Source organism: Rhinolophus sinicus, chromosome 10, assembly GCF_057876585.1.
Source record: "Rhinolophus sinicus isolate RSI-liver-muscle chromosome 10, RSI-T2T, whole genome shotgun sequence".
In the NCBI taxonomy this organism is placed as follows: Eukaryota; Metazoa; Chordata; class Mammalia; order Chiroptera; family Rhinolophidae; genus Rhinolophus; species Rhinolophus sinicus.
Genome location: NC_142510.1, coordinates 16,486,783 through 16,506,506, shown reverse-complemented (window position 1 = coordinate 16,506,506; position 19,724 = coordinate 16,486,783). Strand labels below are relative to the sequence as shown.

At 62.0% G+C, this 19,724-nt stretch overlaps 1 protein-coding gene across 10 annotated transcripts; it reads right to left on the bottom strand.

Moving 5' to 3' along the window:
• Positions 1-380: 380 nt before the first annotated feature.
• RHBDF1 (rhomboid 5 homolog 1) lies at positions 381-19,082 on the bottom strand. Of its 10 annotated transcripts, XM_088801392.1 has the most exons (20): positions 18,565-19,081; positions 18,412-18,468; positions 17,362-17,528; positions 6,982-7,322; positions 6,631-6,735; positions 5,866-6,079; positions 5,258-5,467; positions 5,049-5,171; positions 4,811-4,968; positions 4,164-4,421; positions 3,953-4,064; positions 3,763-3,837; positions 3,514-3,675; positions 2,884-2,984; positions 2,674-2,737; positions 2,206-2,300; positions 1,925-2,000; positions 1,752-1,852; positions 1,486-1,639; positions 381-1,348 (listed from the first exon to the last, which is right to left on the bottom strand). In XM_088801392.1, the coding sequence occupies exons 4-20, from the start codon at positions 7,296-7,298 to the stop codon at positions 929-931; spliced, it is 2,745 nt and encodes a 914-aa protein (XP_088657518.1). In that variant the 5' UTR covers positions 7,299-7,322; positions 17,362-17,528; positions 18,412-18,468; positions 18,565-19,081; the 3' UTR covers positions 381-928. The 10 variants fall into 10 exon arrangements, 9 of the variants coding, with proteins under 9 accessions (XP_088657518.1, XP_088657517.1, XP_074178968.1 ...); XR_016022639.1 differs by lacking the exons at positions 17,362-17,528; positions 18,412-18,468; positions 18,565-19,081 and adding an exon at positions 15,173-15,343 and having other exon boundaries at positions 381-793; positions 834-1,348; XM_088801391.1 differs by having other exon boundaries at positions 18,412-19,081.
• Positions 19,083-19,724: the final 642 nt, after the last annotated feature.

Sequence of the window (19,724 nt, the reverse complement as noted above, 5' to 3'; positions counted from 1 at the left end):
CAGAAACAAACAGGCCTGTGTGTGAGAGCACAGCTGTCGGCAGGGCCTCCCGCCTCTGCCCACAGGACTGTACAGCAGTGCCGTCCCCTGGCTCCCGGAAATGGAGGGGCCTGGGGCGGCAGCTGAAACTGCTGGCTGAGCAGGGAGGGCGCTTCTCAGTGTGTGTGTGGGGGAGATGTGACAGCGCATGCCTGGGTCTGTATCCCATTGTGGCTACCAGTAACTAAGGAAGGGAGCTGGGGGCAGGGGGTGCAACCTGGCTGAGGGACTTCCCTGGGAGGTGTTTTGGACACTTCGTTCCTTGTCTGGGGAATTGTGAGCGAGAGGAATGTCCCTCCACAGCCCCCAGCCAGGAACGAGAAAGGAGAAGGCAGCTCTGGTCAAGTTAGTGGCAGCTAAAACGCTCCCAGTCCATTTATTGGCCACCTGAGGTGGTCGTCAAGAGACTAGTTAGAAGGGAATCACGGGAACTAGTGTAATAAATGCCCAGAAGTACGAGAGGGTCAACAGCAGTGAACAAGGCACAAGAGGTCTGTGTCCAAGATGCGGGTGGACCCCACACGGGGCTCAGGCAGCCCCGTCCGTGGCCTGAGAACCCCACACGGGGCTCAGGCAGCCCCATCCGTGGCCTGAGAACCCCACACGGGGCTCAGGCAGCCCCATCCGTGGCCTCAGAACCCCACACGGGGCTCAGGCAGCCCCGTCCGTGGCCTGAGAACCCCACACGGGGCTCAGGCAGCCCCGTCCGTGGCCTGAGAACCCCACACGGGGCTCAGGCAGCCCCGTCCGTGGCCTGAGAACCCCACATGGGGCTCAGGCAGCCCCGTCCATGCCTGAGAACCCCACATGGCTCAGGCAGCCCCGTCCGTGGCCTGCAAGGCTCGGGGTGGACGGCGCCCGGGAGCAGGCGGCCCCAGTGGCCAGCAGCTCAGTGGAGCTGGGCGTCCAGCTCGTACTTCTCGCAGAACTTGTCGGTGAAGGGGATGCAGGTGAGGAACTCACACCACTCACAGCGCACGGGGTAGAAGTAGAAGAGGACCACCAGGCCAGCCAGCAGGCCCAGGAACACGGCCTGGAAGATGAGGATCTGGCAGCGCTTGCGGTACAGGTCGAACCTGCCGAAGCTGACGTAAGGCAAGAAGGCGAAGGACAGGAAGAGGCCGCTCACGAAGCCCGAGATGTGGGCGAAGTTGTCGATCCAGGGCAGCAGCCCGAACGTGAAGAGGAAGAGCACCACGGCCAGCAGCTTGAAGAAGGCGCGCCAGGGCCGGGCCAGGATCTGCCAGCTCTGGAAGAGCTCCACGAAGAGGCACGCCAGGATGCCGAACTGCGAGCCGGCCGGGCCCACCTGGGGGGGCAGGCAGTGCGGGCCGAGTGGGACCCCCGGACCCACAGCCTCGTCTCCCCATCCCGCCTCCCATGGCCCGGAGCACAGCAGGATCAAGGGGCCGAGGGGACACGCTCCAGGCTGGGACCCAGCCTCACCTCTGCCCGGTACGGCAGGAAAATGGCACTGGCTAGGTTCCCGGTGACGCCACTCAGCAGGTAAATGATGGCTATTCGGTGCCAGCCCGCCAGCTTCTCCAGGTCCCGCAGGACGGTCATCTGGAAGCAGACGGACACCAGGCAGTGCAGGATGCTGTGGGGCAAGGAGCGGCCTCAGCAGGGACGGCCACCCGTGGCCAACCACTCCCGGGGGCCCTGAGACCCCCGCCCACCCATCCCTGCTCAGCACTGAGGGTGTCACTTGCCCAGCGTGTAAGAAGAGGGACAGCCACAGGCGGTAGAACTGGTCGGGCACCTCGGGATTGAGGAAGGGCAGGAGCCCACACACGTCATCCATGCAGTGCACCTGTGCAGAGTGGCCTGTCAGCACCCTCCGAGGCTGGGGGGACAGGGAGGGACGCGCACCCTGGAGGCCTACCTGAGAGCAGAGCGTGGCCTCCTCGTGGAAGTAGCCTCTCATGAAGTCACAGTACTCCCGGGAGGTGATCTCACACCTGGAAGGTCAGGCCAGGGTTGGGGGGCTGCTGGGGCCCAGGGACAGAGGCCCCCACTCACTCCACGGTGGGGCCCAGGTTCCAGCCCCCCTCGCGCACCTCTGTTGGCCCTTCATCACCCCACGCCCCTAGTATCTGGGGTTATTTTGGGACCTGGTAAGGGAAGGGCACAGCCCAAGGCAGCGCTCTGCCCCCGGGCACCTACCTGCCTTTGGTGCCAATGCAGCAGGGCCGGCCTGTGATGGCACAGTCCATGTGTGGGTGGTTTGTATGGTTCCCCGCGCTGTTTTTGGTGCAGATCTGGGTCACAAATGGGGATGAGTTGGGTCAGGGCCTCCCCCAACCCTCGGCCTGACACCAGGCTCGGGGGTTGGGGCAGAGAAGGGCAGGCTCCCGCTGTAGGAAACAGGCCTCCCTGACCAAGAGGCTACTGAACGCTGAGCCTAAGCCTGGCCAACGGTCAAACTGGAAGAATGTCATTGGGCCGCCCAAGTCTCTACCTGGTTCTCCTGCTCTACCTGCTCAGAGAGGCAGGGGTCAGTGGAGGGACAAGCTGGGCAAAGGTCAGGGGCACTGCATCTAAACACAGGGTCCCAAGAGGGTCGGGACCTCCTGGCATCACGAACAGGTGAGGGGTGGATTCCTCCCCAACAACCCCACCACCCAGGCTCACCGGCCACTTGGTGATGTCATCCGGCCACTCGTGGGGGTCCTCAGAGGAGGGCTCATCACACACCCTGCACGAGCCCAGCATGTGGTCAGGCCCTGCTCTGTGCCCTTAGCACTGGCACCCTCCCACCCACCTCCACGAGGGCAGCACCCTCTCCCCCCACTACCCAGGGAGAGAAGGGCCAAGAGGTAAGGGAGGGGCTACAGGGCCGACCTGGGGTCCTGGTGGCAGACAGAACCGAACTGCCTCTTCTGGCCAGCAAGGTCTGGGGCGCTGGGATGAAAGGGCCACTTGACCCACACCGCAAGCGTGGACTGTGGGGAGACACAGGTCAGAGCCCACCCCTCCCCCAGTACGGACTCCAGAAGACAAGAATCCACAGCAAAACCACTGAGAGCCTCCAGAGCTCAACCCACACTCCATAGACTTACACTCCAGAAATGTGCACGGGGGAGATGCTGTTATAAGCGCAACAGCGTAATTCCTATTAGCTTAAAATTAGAAACGATCTGTGTCCAAAATCAGAATTGATATAAACTGGCACCTCCTCATTGAGGGATGTAATAAAAACTTGGGTAAAGGAAATACCACTTATGTAAACTAGGCATAGGCACAAAAACCAGACACGTGTAGCAAGAGCACACACAGGGGTTACAATGGTCGGCGGGGTAAGATGGAGCAATTGGGGAATGAAAAAGTAATGAATGTGATTTGAGGGACGGTGTAATGTGCCGAGATCTAAGGTAAAGGATAACTCAACGGGCTCCATCTGAAGTCGTCACAACACAACCACAAACACACGCAGTGCAGATAAGGGCGTGCGTCGCGGGCAGGGGTACACACCGAGCACTCCTCCTCCGACGTCTGCACGCAGCCGGACCGGTCATTGCGAACGCAGCAAGCTGAGTGCTTCTCCCGCTCCCGCGCGGCTCGGATGAAACTATGCACCTGCGGGTCCTGGCGCATGCAGGGCGAGAACTTGGCCCCCAGGTGAATGAGGGCCTCCTGCGGGCGAGCGGGACGGGGAGCTGAGGCCCTGCCCCCTGCCCGCCCAGCGTCCCCGCCCACCGCCCAGCCAGACCCCGCCCTCACCGAGCTGGGCCCAATCCAGAAGTTCTCCTGCTGCACGTACTTGACGTTCTCATAGACCCCGCGGTTCCGCAGCACCTGGGAGGTTGGGCAGGAGATGAGAAGGAGCCGCCTCCGGCCCTCTCCTCCCACAGTGGGCGGGAGGGAATCCAGGGCCCAGACCAGTGGAGGGGCGTGGGGCGCCGGGGCTCACCGAGTCCACGGTCTCATGCTGCGAGAAGCCCACGGGCGCGATGCCATAGATGCACACAGCTAGAATGGTGACGAGCGAGTGCACGAAGGTGAGCCAGTAGGTGAAGAAGGGCCTGCGGGGCGGAGCGTCAGCGGAGGCGGCATCTCCAACCCGGGGCCCCCACCCCCACCCCCGAGTCGTGCCTGCCGCATGACGGGGACCTCAGGCCTACCGGTGGTCGTCCATATCCTCGATCTGGCGTTTGACGTAGCTGTCGATACGCTTGCGGTAGGTGCGGTTGGTTAGCCGGCCCACCATGCCCAGCCCGTAAGGCCGCTTCTCCCTGGCGAAGAACTTGCGTACCGGCATCGCGATGCGCTGGCCCCGCCGCTGCCCCGCCGCGCTCACCACCTCCTGCCGCAGCCGCACCTTGGGCTGCGTGGCTGCGGCGCCACCTTCCTTCTGCTTGCGCCAGCCGCGCTCCAGGGGCCTGGGGGACAGGGCGCGGTCACCTACCTGGGGGAAAGGGCGCAGCCCCTCCCAGGCGGGACTAGGGCTACTTGCCATCTGCCTTGTTCCCATCTGGCGAGGAAGGCACTTTGCAGCCTCCTCCTCACCAGAAAAGGGCAACCCTGCGCCCTCTGGCGGTGGGGCCGGACCTACAAGCGGTTCCCCGGCCTATCCACTGAATTCTGTCCAACCTGCGCGCTCTGTTCCGCAGGTGGGCAGCCGAGACCCAAATGGTGCTCAGCGCTGGGTCAACCGGCCACGGTAGCCAAGCGGACCCCTTCCCTCAGGCCTGCGGGGCGTCCTGCCGGAGGGCCCAGCTGCTCCTGACCGCCGCGGCCCCACTGCCCGCCCCTCACCGCTGCCACTCACAGCATCAGGTGGCTGCGCTCCAGCTCCGTGCGGTCCAGGGCCCCACCCGTGAGGTCCGCCTGGTCCGGGGCTTTCTCCCAGCCCTTGAGCGCTGCCTCCGACGGCGACTCGAACACCTCGTCGGGGTACGTGGACAGCTCCTCATGAAGGACTCCTTCCTGAGCAAACACGCGCGGTCAGGGTGGGGGGGCGGGTCGCATAGGCGGAGGGGTCTCAGGGGACACCTCTGCGCTCTTACCCGGGCGAAGAAGGACGTGTCCAGCTCGTCGGGGAAGTCAGCCGTGTCCTCCTCCAAGAAGCTGGCAGGAGTGAAGCTTCGGCGCTGCACGCGGCGCAACGTGCCGTCCCTAACCGAGCGGCCCTGCCCGCAACGAGTTGAGCACAAGGAGTTGAGCACATGGCGTGGGATTCGGTCCCCCCCCACGCCCCCCCAGCCCCTGCGCCCACCTTCACCAGCGCTGCGGCCGCCCGGAAGCTCATCTTGGCCACAGACTCCCGCTTGCGCCGCCGCGGAAGCCGGTGGAAACCCGAGCGCGAGCTGGAGAATGAGCAGAGGGAGGCCGCGCCGGGCGTGACGGGCGTGTGCGGGGCGCTCAGGCCGTCCGCGCTGTCGTCCGCCATGCGGAAGGCCCGGCCCCGGGCCAGCGGGTCTACGATCTGGGAAGGGGAGGAGACGCAGGCGTCGGGGCTGGGCCTCACCTCCGGGGCTCCTTCCCACCCTGGGTCCCACTATGTACAACACACACCCAGTGGGTGCCTGGACATTGGTGGGTGCCACCCCCAAACACACACACCCCCACACCCAGACAGGTTCCTCTCCCCGCCTGAAGCGCCTTTACACTGCTGTTCATCCTGGGACGCTCCCATCCAGAGGCTGGCCCCTCCCTCAGGACCCCCTTCCCAGACTATCTTACGTGTCTTTATGAGACCATCAGACCACCCTCCCAGACCATGAGCCCCAAGGAGCACCCTCTGCTTAGGCTGGTTGTAGCCCCAGCCCCTGCCCCAGGGAGCAGAGTGAGGGGCCTGTGGGAGGCAGCAGGGGGTGGGCATACCTTTTGCATGCCCAGCTGGCACGGCCCCACATAGAGCGGGGGCGGCGTCTCAGTGCTGGTCAGTGACACATTATCCTGGCTGGGCAGGTCTAGCTCCCGGATGACCTGGGGCTTCAGCTTCCCATAGCGCTGGCTGCAGTGACGAATGCTCTTGCGTTGCCACTTCTGGGTGCTGTCACTGTCCTTGCTCACTCCGAACCAGTCAGCTGTGCCCCTGCCATGGGAGGGACTCAGCAAGTGGAAGCCAGACCTCACCCCTACCCAGGAGGGGCTTTACAGGCCCTGCTCCTGGGCTGCATGCCCCACTCCAAGCCTCTGGTCACTCCAGGGTCTGGGGTCCAGTTGGGCTGGGTCCAATGAAGAGGAGTGGGTTCCAGCCCCCTAAACAATTAGCCAACTCCAAATTCCCACTCGAACCGCAGACAACAGGCCCTGCCCAGGTGAATCTTTTACTCAGGCCCACATTCCATCCCTGAGAGGGGGGCTTGTGGGGAGACACTGAGTCCAGACATGGGGCTCAGAGCTCAGCCCTTAGCTCATCCAGAGAGAGCTTGGCCCTGGGCAGCAGCTTGACCTCAGATACCACAGCACTCAGGCAGTGGGCACTGAAGCCCAGGCAGGCTGCCCACAGCCCTTGGACATGCAAACAAAACCACCGACCGCACCTGGCGTTAGGAGCCTCAGGGAACGCAAAGTGCTCCCAAGAGGTCGCAAGCCATGCACACGCCAGCTGACGCTCACACACGCATGCTCTGCCCAAGGTACCTGAGCAGGGACCGAGAGAGAGACCAGCGCTGTGGGAGGATCCTGCAGGCAGCAGGGGGGCTCAAGAGGGGCAGGGTGTGGACACGCCCAAAACGCACCTGTCGGCTGTTCAGGAGCCAGAGCATTGGGGTGGGGGAGACAGAGAAGGAGAGAGCAAGTGCTGGGGGGGAGCAGAGAAGGCTGGGAGGTGAGAGGAGTCAGTCCCCGGAGCAGGAGGTGACACGGGAACAAGGCGGAGAACGCTGAGACAGGAAGGGCCCTAGCCCCATTCCCAGCCTCAGTACCCAGAGGCGACCCTGTATGCCTGCCTCTGTCCCACCAGCCCCCGGAGCAGCCAGGGGAGCGTCGTACCTGCGGATGGTCTGTGTGATGGATATCTGACGCTGCAGCACCGGCCGGCGGGGCTCATGGTAAGGCGAAGGGACGTAGGCTGTCTCGGCCGGCATACTCACACTCCGCAAGAAAGCCTGGCGTCTCAGGGGCTGGGTAACGGGGTCGTGGTCAGGGCGCTGGGCAGGATGCACCCACAGCCCCTGCTGGCCAGGGCCTACCTGCAGGAAGCTGGGTTCCTCTGCCGCGGGGGGCACCGCAGCTGGAATGTCCAGCTTCAGCCAGGGCGGCTTCTTGCGCTGCAGGCTGCTCGCGCTGTCCCTGCGGACCTCGCTCATGGTTCCAGGTGCAGCAAGGCGGGCCTGGGGGTGTGGTGTGTTTTTCAGTAACAAATAACAATGCTGACAGACGTCTGAGGGTTCCTGGGGCCCACACCCAGGAGGAGGGGAAAGCAGTGATAACCCCACGAGGGGTGGTCACGGCTCCCATTGCTGAAGTCCTACTGTGTGCTCAGCACTGACACGCTCAGTTCCATTCCCAGGCACATACTAGGTCCTCAGACAATATAAATTCAGGTGACAAATATTGGAGTGCCTACTCTGAGCCACTCCTAGGACACACTGGTAGAGAAATGAAGAAACCAAAACAGACAAAATCCCCACCCTCCTGGAGTTTATAGTCCAGACAAACAATAAACCTGAAGTAAGTCCTGAGTTAAAAGATGCGAAATGTAATAGTCAAAATCAGCACATTAGTTGCCAGGGACACTGAAGCCTCCCTGTGAGGGGATATCTGAGCAAAGGCTTGAAGGAAATGCTCGAGTGAGCAAGGCTGGCAGTGCGGGGCTGTTCCTGGCACAGGGAACCACCAGTGCGGAGGTCTGAGTGGGTAGGAGGGCACCAGCAAGCTGGGGGGCTCGCCCCAGTCTGTACACCCAGCAAATCGTAGATCTCACCCTCTCAAACCCCATGCCGTCCGCTCCAGAGACTGATGGCCCATTACACCGCCAACGGGGTGTGGGATGGCTCCATCTCACAGAGCAGCGGCCCTGTGACTTCCCAGCACCTGAGAGCTCCGGGGGCAAAGGGACCTCCTGAAAACCAGCTGGGCGCAGATGCTGTCATGACCGCCAGGGTGCGCCATACACTCAGAAACAGCCGCAAAGCAGCTCAGCGCTGGGCCAGCAGCTTGGCCGGCTCCACAACCTAAGCATCTAAGACCCTCACCCACAATTATCATTTAGACACAGGGTAAGGGCCCAGGGCCCAGAGCAGAGAGGCCAGGGTTTGATATGGGCCACCACTGTCTGGCCATGTGACCGAGAGGCAAATGTCATGTGACCATGGCTTCCCCCCTTACAAAACGTCACCTTCAGAACAGATCTGGAGTCCTTTCCCCACAAGGGATCTGGAAACAGGATATCCAAGATCGGGAAGGTTCCCTGATCACAACAGAGGACGAATAGCCAAGCAATACCCAGGGCAGAGACCCCAAAATTCCTTGGCCTCCTCAAAGAGCTTTGGACCCCGACAGACTCTGAACTGCGGGGTCTATAATCAACCCACCCCCAACACCCCTAGAAACAGCTGCCACTCTGAGCCCCCCTGCAAGTGCTTGGAGGAGGAGTAGAGAAAGGCTCGCCCGTGTCTTAGACATAAGGAAACAGGCCTGGAGCACAGGGGCTTGACTTGCCCGAGGTCACACGTCCAGGGTGGCTTACCTAGGGGGTGACAGGCCTGTCACTGCTCCTCCTGAACTTCCACAGACCAGGGAGGGGCCGCAACTCTCCTCAGAGCAACGCTCGGCTCTACACTGACCTGGGAAAGTCCAAGGGCGTTTGCTCCCCTCCTACACAGACCAGGGAGGGCACGGTGCTGGGCACAGCTCGTCCTGGCCCGACACAAAACAGGGCCAGCCCTGGACACTGCTCACCGCTCCGCCTTGCCTCCTACCACCCAGGGACATGCCTAGGACAGTAGTCACACCTTCTATTGGCGCGATGCCAATCAGGGACCAGCCCAGGACTCAGCTCACAGGCCTTACTGGCTCTACATTGTCTGAGGGCCAGGCTGCGACTGGCCGTTCCCACTGGCCTAACACCAAACGGCCGAGCCCAGGACACTGCTCACAGATCCTATGACCCCTAGAGTGACACAATTCACATGCAGACTCCCAAATGGCCCTACACCAATTAGGGCCAGTCCCAGGGCACTGCTTGCAGCTCCCACTTGCGCTACACCAACCAGGCTCAGCGGGAAGGCTTGGTCCTGCAGGGGTGCCTTCTCCTGGCTCTTCTCTGAGCTGACTATACACTCAGGGGTCTTTCCATCCATGCAGCCCCCTCAGAGTCAAGCCCCTCTCCCCCGCGGTCAGCTGATCTGACCTCAGGGTAAGGACCAACAGTAGCATTTGTTTGCACGTCGCTGGGAACCCCTTCTGGGCCCCCTGCCCCTGTGAGCCCCACCGTGTGGGGTCACATGGAGGGGACCCTGGAAGGGAACAGAGGCGGGCAGGGTCAGGGGGACAGGGTGTGACATGAAGGCATCCTGAGAACTGGGTGTCTCTGGGATCTGAACCAGGAGACCGGCAATCATGCAGCTTACACCACAAACCCAGCCCAGACTTGTGTGTCCCCATATGGCTCAGTCACATCAACAGGTCACAGATCACCATCCGCCAGTGCCCCCTTCACAGATCATGTTGGTTTTTAAGGCCCCCCCTCCCCCACTGGTAAGGAAGTGACAGGGAAGGACAGCTCTGAGGCTCAAGCACCAGCGGTAGGATTTCAGACAGTATGAGGCATATTGGAGAGACAGTGGTGATCACATAGAGGCTTCCAGAACCTGCACTGCTGTGACAGCATCCCCCAGGCACCCTGTAAGCCACGGCCAGGCCATGCTTGCCAGGTGGGGATCCAGGTGATCTGACCCCCAAGACTGTACTGGACCCCGTGGGGCCCTGTGGGCGAGGACCAGACAAGATGGGGACCCCCTTCGCATTTCAGAGGGGGAGGCTATGACCCAGCCTGTCCCTGCCACCCAGCCACACTGCATGCCTCACGTGGCCTCCAGTCCTCGCCTGGAAAACGGGCCAGTGCTTCTGGTTCTCCACTCAGCAGCTCAGGAACCGTCTGCCAGCTGACTGGCTCACCCCACACACATCCATGACTTCCTGCGGCTCCCACTGCTCCCCCACCCTGTGGCCTCTCCTCACACCTGACTCCCTCCCGTCTCAGGGCCCGGCCCCTGCCCGTGCACTCTGCCCAATCTCCCACGTGTTCCAGAGCCCGCAGGCAGCTCCTACCCCTGACAGGAGCTCCTGGCCCTGGGTTCCCCTGGCACAGCTCGGGAATGGACCCACAGTGCCCAGGACAGGTCTGCTCCAGCGCCACTGCCCTGTAAACACTGGTCCGTTAGGAGCACAGGCCAGCCATCCCCATGACCCAGGTGATGGGGAAATTACTGAAGATGACCCTTCAACTGGGTCTGGGGGGAAGAGGTGACTGTAGGACCAGGTTGCGGCAGGAACAGCACAAACAAAGAGGTGAGAAGAGGGCATGAGCGTGCAAAGGGAGCTGGACATCCCCCGGCCCCCGCGGGCCCAGGCCCCCAGTCTGTCCCAGGAACACCAGAGCTGCTCAGCTCACCAGGGAGGCACCAGCTCCTGATTGTACACCCAGGCCTCGGGGTGTCCCTCCCCGCCCCCCACGTCCCTCCTGTGCTTGGGACCCACTGAGCTCTAGGATGCCCAGCCTGCCCTCAGTGCTGTGGCTCCTACCCCAGTGTGCCCAGTTTCCCATCTGGACCTCAAGTGGGTGGGATTCACAGGGCGGTGGCTTCACTGTGGACCCGAGGTGTGGGGGAGGGGCCGGCCCAGGCTGGACAAAGGGTCTGGACTAGGGAGGGGCACAGTGCCCGCCCAGAGACAGTGGCTCCCTGTCCAGGCCTCCCCCAGGCACACAGTGGGCTCTTGTTCCCAGACAGCTCCTCGTGGGGGAAATCCCAATACCATCTCTATTCTGCTGACCCCCCGGGTGCTGGGAGAAACCACAGCCCAGGGGAGAGTCTAACTGCCCAGGGTCACACAGCGTCTGAGTCACTCTGGCAACATCCATGGTTGCCCACCCAGGGCCCAGCCCCACCCGAAGACACCCAAAGGGGCATGTGGAGGTAAGGTGAGAAGTGCTGATGAAGCAAACGCCAGTAGTGGGGACCCAGCCCACCGGCAGGGAGGGGCACAAAACAGCACGGCACCCCAGGGCGCTGCACCCCGGGTACTCCGAGCAGCTCAGGATAATGGGGGGCAAGACTTTAAATAAGGCTGAGGGAGAAGGGCTGTGCGGGGTCACGGGACCACTGGGGCTGCTTAAGCAGCAGCAAGAGGGTTGGGAGCTGCTGCAGCCATCAGGGCAGAGGGCTGGGTTGGGGGGAGAAGGGGGTTCCCACTGACCAAGGTTCCTGTTCTGGGGTTGACCAGGGACCCTTCAGGCTGGCACTGTGTGTGTGCAGGAGGCGCCAGGAGGCAGGAACCAGTGGGGAGAGTCTGGCCCGAGACACTGTACACAGACCCTGCTCACCTCCACCACCAACTCTGAACAAGCCTCAGTTTTCCCATCAGAAAAGCAGGGGCCACTGCAGTTCCTGCCACAAAGTACGTGCTCAAGAAGCAGCAGCTGAATCAAAACCAGAAAGGCTGGTGATGCCCACCAGTCCTGGGGAGCTCCCTGAGGAGGGCAGCCGAAGGAAGGGTCAGGAGGGGTGGGGGGGGAGAGGGCGTGTGCAACCAGAGCGGGAGCCATAGCGGGGAGTGGATGGGACATTTCCGAGATGCCCTGTTTGGGAAGGTGGGCCAAGGGGCAGGAGCAGACTAGGGAGGCATTCTGTTCTGCCGAGGCCTGGCCCGTGGCCACAGCCAGCGTGAAGCTGGATCTTCAGCTGGGAGCAGCGGCTACCACGGCACTCGGGCCTTCCCTGCACACTTGCAGGAAAATGCTGCCGGGGCAGCTGGGGGTCAAGTGGGGGCCCAGGGCCCAGGACCAGACCTGCCAAGCCTGAGCCCCATCCTGCCCAGCCCAGGGGCCCGCCCACCACCGAGGTCAGCTGGAGCAGTGGGCCCCACCCCAGGACACTTGCCCAAACGTGTCCCCAGCTCACCTGCACATGGTCCCAGGAGAGGCCAACGCCGCCAGCCTCCCACTAGTGCCCTGATCTCTGACCCTCAGGCTTCTGTTTTGCTCCTAATCAAATGCGGAACCCCAGATCTCCCTTGGGAGTGGGGTCATCTGCTGTCTGGCAGCCTAGGATCTAGTCCTTTTTTGCCACATGCTGCTAGGTGGCAAAGCTAAAGGCACCTGGCCTCTCTAGGCCCCTACCTCATCGGTAAACGGCATCATATTGGGAAGATATTGGCCAGGCCCTCATCCCTCCCGGCTACCCCACCACATTTCTGTGGAAGAAATGAGATTCAGAGGGGAGCAGGGCAGGCCTGAGACCTAGCCAATGGCCAGGTGCCATCCGAAGGAGGACACACTGAGCCCCTCCCTCCCCGTGTCACCCATCACCTGCTATCACCCCAGAGGAGTAGATGCAGAGGCTCAATACCAGAATGACAGACGTCTTCCTGCTCTAGGAGGCCATGACGCATGGGGCCCTGACCTGGGCACCTGGGGCACAGGGTGGGGAAGGGAGCGCCGGCCCTGGGGAGGAGGCACTGCCCAGGGGCTCAGCGGGCACATATGTCCCAGGGGTTACCAACGGCCAGAAGCAAAGACCCTGAAGACCCCACTGGGTCTGACTGGGACTAACAGCAGACACACCCCGAGGTCAGGGAGCCCAAGGCTCGGAGAGGTGGGAGGACCTTCCATGCCACAGACAGCAAGGGCGTAGGGGCACTAGCTAGTGTCCTTCTGGGTGCGGCAATATGGGGTCTAGCTGAAAGCACCCCAGCAAGCTGCAGAGGGAAAAGGCCACATCCCATCAACATGTCTGGTCACCAGTTAGCGTCCCCAGAAGTGCCCCCGACGGACCCCACATGTGTGCTCTCTGGTGCCCAGAAAGCCTCGGGGCTTAGCAACACCCTCCCAGGACACACCAGCTGGAGAGACCTCACTAGGAGAACGCAAGTCCCCAAAGTGCGTTATCAGAGCAGAAATGGCTGCGGTCATCACAAGCCTGACACCTACCTAACCCAAAGAACCCTGAACTATCACAAGCCCTGGGAGGGGTCCTCTGTGCCCATCTTACAGGTGAGGAAACTGAGGGTCAGAGAGGTCAGTCACTGCCTGAGGTCACTGAACCTACAACGGGGTTCAGAGCCCTGGGCCATGTCTGCCCAGGAGCCGGGGTGGGAGGGTCCCATGTGCCCACCTCGCTGGCCCTATTCCTCAGGCTGTGGAGGGTTGTCAGGCCCCTCTGGGAGCCCATGCCACCCCCACAACCCAGAGCATCTCAGTTCAGGGGAGAGGGAGTCACCCACAAAACAGGCAGAAGCCAAGGAATCCGATCCTTGAGCAGAAACTCAACCCTGTCACAGACACCAAGGCAGGGCCACTGGAGCTGAGGTCGGGGAGCCCCTCACATCCAGGGAGCAGGAACAGGGAAGACCCTGAGAGGCAGTTGGAGCTGAGAAGACCCTGAGGGGGCCGTGAAAGTCAGGGGAGACCTGGGATTGCCTCTGAACCAAGGGTCCTCCTAGAATGCGAGCTCCCAAGGGCGGCTGTGTGTCTGTCTGGTTGGCACACTAAGGCTGACTGAGGGATATTGGTCACAGCAACACTCCAGCCTGAGCTGAGTGCCTGAGGCAGGCCTTTTCTTGGCCAGGGAGATGGAGAGATCCCAGTCTCTCTATCTGTGCCACAGGAGGCTGGTCAGTCAGTGGAGACTGCTGGACGGGTTGAGAAGGAGCGTGGGGCCTGACGTATTCAATTCGGGCCACTGGCCCCTGTGCCCCGCTCCTAGCCCCCGTCCTGTTCTCAGGGAAAAGGACCCAGCTTACCTAGAATGACTCCTGGTGTCAGGGGGCTTAGCCTCAGGGACCCCTTGGGCCCTAGTGAGCTGCTTGGTTCCCTAGCTTTCTTCCAATCTCTGGGTAGGGGCTAGGGGTTTGAGGTTGGTTCCATGGGGGTGGGGAGAACCCAGCACCTAGCTGGGCCAAACCTGAAAAGCCAGTTTCATCCTTGAATCTTCTCTGCCAGGAAGCCCCAAGGTGGGGAAGGGGGGGCTCTCCCAGCACAGAGCTGGGGCCTCCAGACCCAGGCCCCGCCCACCCAGACAGACACACAGACACAAGCTGCACACACAGAAGAACAACTCTAGTCAGTACTGTCTGGGCCTTGGGCAGGCATGGCCAGGGGACTTCCTGCCCAATCCCCGTGCAGTCCCAGAGACATGGCCCCAGCAGGGCAGACAGCCAGCCACCCCCAACCCCACCCCCAGTGCGCTGAGCACCGGGGGTGCCTCCATCTCCCCAGCTAAGAGAAGGCCGGCTTCACGGTACCCGGTAGTAGCCTCAAGTTCTGCCCCGGCTTGCACCTCTCCGCCACTGAGCACCGGGTAGGGGGTGTCTTTGGGAGCAGCTCGCAGAGCCCTGCAGCTTCGTGTTTGCAGAAGGGGAGACAGAGATCAGTCCCCACTCCTAGCTCCACAGCTACTGCTAAGGACTGATGTGATTCCCATCCCCAGGGAGTACGCCTGGGACAGGGATGATCCCGTGAAGTCCCACCCTCTGAGCTGGAGTTTCGACTTCGAGACACCACCCACCGGTGGCGGCCGGGAAGGAAAACGTAAGGGGGGGGGGGGAGGCTACAGCTCAGAGGAGCCTGGGGACAAGCCGGACTGCGAGCTCTCCCGCTCCCAGGACCCTCAGCTGTTGGGCGGGGGCTGGAGCCGAGCTGTCCGGCCTGGTCAGTCCGCTGGGACGTGCTAATCCGGCCACGGGCTATTTTTGCGGCGCGCCGGGTTTGGAATCCGGGGCTGGGCCGCCTCCGCGGACGGCTCAGGGAAACTCCGGGAAGGAAAGTCCCGGCGCCTCGAGCGGGTACTGGTCCAAACCCCGGACCCGGACCCGACCAGGACCCCGGACCCGACCGGGCTCCGGCCCCTCGGAGCGGTTCCAGCCGCGATGGACTGAGGACCGGCCCCGCGCGCAGCGGACGCAGCCCCAATCCGCCCAGCTCGCGGCGCCCTGCGCCCCCCCTCCAGGCGCGCTCACTCACCGCCGCCGCCGGCACCAGGGGTCCTCGGGGGTCCTGAGGACCTCAGGGAGGGGCTGCCGCCGCCGGCCGGGAGGGCGCCCGCGCCGAGTCCCCGCCCGCGCGCCCGCTCGCCCGCCCGTCCGGCCCGCCCGCCAGGGAATGCCATGGAGCGAGGGGCGTGCGCGCCGGGGGCGGGCCCGGCCGGAGGGGGGCGGCCGCACTGACTCAGGGCTCAGGAATGCGCGCGGCCCGCCCGGCCCGAGTCACCTCCTCCGGGAAGGCCGCTGAGCTCCGCTCTCCTCGATGTCCAGCTGCAAGAACACCTGTGGTTCGGGGGGTCTTGAGCGACTTGGCCGAGGAGGGAAGACCTGGTGGCCCAGCTAGAAAGAGACTGATGGTCAACTACAGACCTGGTCTCCCAGCCTCTCCTGGACTCCACTCCGGAGAGAGTCCTGACCTTATTGGGCCTACACGTGTGCTTGAGAAAGGGGGAGGGAACAGGCTGCAGTGGAGGGGGAGGGGGAACGGAAGGGGTGTCTGGGATAGTGTCCCCGGATCTCCTGTAAACGTATCCGCGAACCTCCCCCAAACCTCCCCCAGCGGTCCCCACTGACACGTCCTCACCCTACACTCCATCAGTGCCACGTGAGCACTCACTACCTGCACACGTTCCCACTCATACACACATGCCCACATATTCATTCACACACCTGTTGACACACTCATATGCACACCTACTCATACACACAATTGTACACTTTCATGCCCACTCTCGTACTTACACATGTGCATATAACCACAACAGTACACTCCCATCCGTGTTTGCACACTCAGACACCAAAGGCAGGATCAGAAAGCAGATCCCCCTTCCCTGGGCCACTGCCCTCCCAGCAGGCATTCCCAGGCCAGCTGGGTTACAGCTCTGAAAGTCTGAGCAGCACGGTGTGGCATCCACTTAGCCCTTCCTTCTTTCAGAGCCCACCAATCACCCCGGGTGGGCTCATCATGCTGGGAATTGGACACAGCATGGCCCATCTGCTCCTAGGCGAGGCTGTTGGTGGGAGTTTCCCAGCATTCCTCTTTCCTGATGTTGCAGGAGTCTGTGGGGCTGAGCCACCCAGAAACAGACCCAGGAACGGGAGAGGGGTGCCAATAGCAGGGTCCAGGAAGGAGCTGCAAGTGGTAGAGGGACCCAGGTCTCCCCTAGAGCGTTGATACGATGGTGTCCCTTCTTCCCCCTGAGGAAACAGAACTGGGACCACAGGTCTCCTAAGGACCCTTCTTCCACTGGATGTCAGAACCCCTTGGGCACTTGAGGCCAGACTCTCAAACCTTAGAGGGCCCACAAATGTGTCCTCAGACCCTTTGCTGGTCTGGGACCAGGTGGCACTGTCCCTCTCTGAACGGTGTTGCTGCCATGGCCAGCAAGCTATGCCCAATGTCTGACTGCAGACAACAGCCCAGTCCATGGCTACCAAAGAAAGTTGATAACATGAGGTGGCAGCCTAGAGCCTGGGCAAGGGACAGAACCCTCTGATTGAATCCTCATCCATACCGTGGGACAAAGCCATATCTGTACATAGTGGGTCCTCTATGAACACAGATATAGCAACATGATTCTTAGGTAGAGAGAGACAATGAAAGCTTTGGGGGGGCCAGGGGGTTTCCTTCACTAGTTGGGGGGGTGGCTATAGGTGGACTGGGGACACAAGGCAAGAGGGAGGCTGCCCCATGCTGATGCCCAGAGCTCCTGCAGCCCACACGTGCCACCCCTCCCATGCCAGGCTCTCAGCCAGAGATAGGACAGTCTCTCCATGCCCGGCATTCTTGACCCCTGCCAGGGATAAGCAGGCCCCACCCGCCTGGATGCCCAGACTGGGCTGGCAGGGAGTACAGCAGTGTCTTCTCTGGAGTCCAGGGTCTGGGCTCACCTCCAAAATATGCCACAATTGGGCATCTGGTGCTGACCAGTCCCCTCCTGCAGTGGACGCTGCAGGGTGCCACCTAGACCCGCTCCATGACCCAGACACTCACCCCCAGCTGCCAGGAGCACCAGCATAGCTGGCTCACAGCTGAAACCCCACCACCACCAGCGAGGAGTCACCTTCAGTGGACATGCGCTACCTTGCCCCAAATCAAGTTCCCTCCATAGAGAAGGTGGTGTGTCCAGTGACAGGTAAATGGCCTCCCCCTGCATTCATGTGGATTACCTCTGAAGGGCCCTCTCAGTTTCCGAGTTCCAGTGGGATCCACAGCAGCCTGTTGCAAACCCTTGCTCCTCACAGGTTTTGCTTCCAAAGCATGCCTCAGTACACCCTGACAGGCAAACCCGGGAATCTCAGGTTCTCTGCCCACTCTGGTCTCCTGAGCAAGGACCCTGGCATCAGAAGGATGGTGTGAGCAGAGGAGGGTCAACACATGTGTGCTCAGGCCTGGACCTAGTCCACACGGACACATGCATGGACACCCATGTGCTCTGCCGCACGTCTGCCCCACTGCCCCATGCCCTGGTGGAGAAGCCCCCTACATGGAAACACGCCTCCCAGTGCCTCCGTTCTCTCTTCACCCAACCCTGAGAAACGGAAATCAGCTGCAACTGCCTAGCATGTGGGTGGGTGACTGAGGATGGTGAGTGTCTGGACCACCCCCGTGGCTCTGGACTTCACTGTAGAATCGGAGGGGTTGGGAGCCCCAACCAGTAGGAGGAGTCTCAGCCAGCAGCTCTGGAATGGATTCCTCAGCTCAGCAGACCGGTCCCTGGGCTTAGGGGGGCCTGAATGGGCCCAAGACCGGCCCCTGGCTATTTGGGGAGGAGGCGGAAATGGGCCAGGCCAGCCAGGGGCCTGAAGTCACTGACTATTTCTGAGACAGCTGCCCCTCCCCCTGTCTCAGGGTGTGGCAAAGGGTCCGTGAGTACCTGGGCCCGACGGCCCAGCAGCATTGGCAGGACAGCCCCAGGATGGGAGTATGCAGCCTACACACAGCTCCTTCAGCTGCCCTCTCTACCCAGGGGGCCCCTGAACACCCCCACCTGTCAACTCTCCCTTCATGGGTGTTAATCGTCCCTGTCCCTATGTTAGAGAGAAGGACACGGAGCCAGAGCTGGTGCTGAAGCTCTGGCTGCTGAGGCCCATAGAGCCACTGTCCTTTCAAGGCTCTGGTGACTGATGGCTCCTCCACAGGCCATAAGCTGGCCGGGCAGGGCACAGAGCAGGGCAGCCCAGCACTGACCCTTTTGAAAGCATCAAGGGTGTCCTCACCTCCGTCTTCTACTGCCATCCTCCAGCGTGCCTCCTGCAGCCCCGCAGCAGGGTACCCTGGGGAGAGAGGTCCTAGGCCCCTCCTCTCACTCAGCACCACCTCTCACCCCAGCCCGCCTGCCCTGCAGCCCACAGTGGGGATGCTTAACCCACCACTTCCAGCCTGCGGTGGGGCCTCTGACCACAAACCCGGAAATGGGGGGCGGGAGCCCCCCTTGCAGAGGTTGCGCAAGCCCCTGCACTCAGGCACTCAGGCCGGAACATCTGGAGAAGTGGAGTGCTGGCACTGGCCCTGCCTCCTCCTCCTGGGGGCCAGCCAGGGCTGCCCTCCAAACCTCTTTCCTCATCCGCAAGGTGGGAATAAACCTCCCCTCTGGGAATGTGTGGACTCCCCATGATTTTTACAAGGACCATGCACCCTTTGCGAAATCAGAATAAAACTTAACAAAATAGCACCCATCCTGAGCCTGTCCCTGCCCTCACCAGGGTTATGGGGCCTAACGGGAGGCTCAGTTTCCCTCCCAGAATGAGAGGGGGAAGGGAGGAGGGAAGGGAGGCTGGGCACACAGGAAGGCCGGAAGGGGGTCATTGTTTGGGCAGAATGACTGCAGGGGGTGAGGAGGAAAGAAAGAAAGGGGTGGGAGTCACATCCAGGCCTGCCTTACAAGCGTGGGTTTATGACACATTGCCCACCCCCGGAAGCAGCACACAGTGCCACAAACAGCTGGGTGGCTTCCAGCAGGCAGCTGGAAGGCTGCTGCCCCTCCCTCCCCAGGAAGTCCTGGTTGGGGCCCTGGGGTGGGGGTGGGGGCTGGAGTCAGCCCCTGGGCTGGCCGGAGAACGAGCTGTTGGGGCCGAGTCCTCCCAGCTGCAGGCGTCCTGACACCCGGTGCCATGATCATTCTGAGATCGCCAGTCACATGGCCCATCCAGCACCTCGAATCTGACACCATCCTATGCCCAGTGGCTCTGAGGCCCCATGGTACCCTCTCCCAGGGCCAGGATTTACCCAGGACAGGGGTGGCTGGTACAGAGGGTGGTAGTGTACCTGCCACAGCCGAGGGGCTCTGCAGACCCAGATAAACCCTAGAGTGAGAGTGGAGGGGGGTTCTAATGGCAGTTAAAACTGCATTTGCTTCCCACTGAGCCACAGGAGCTGCCAGTGCGTCCCTACACCCAGGGGCACCCCCCCAAAAACAGTCCTGTGCTTGAACACCCACTACCCATGGCGCTTCTTTCCTCTGAACCAGGCACTGCCCTCCCCAGATTCCCCTTCCCCTCCCCGCGGGGACACAAATCCGGCTGACTTCAAA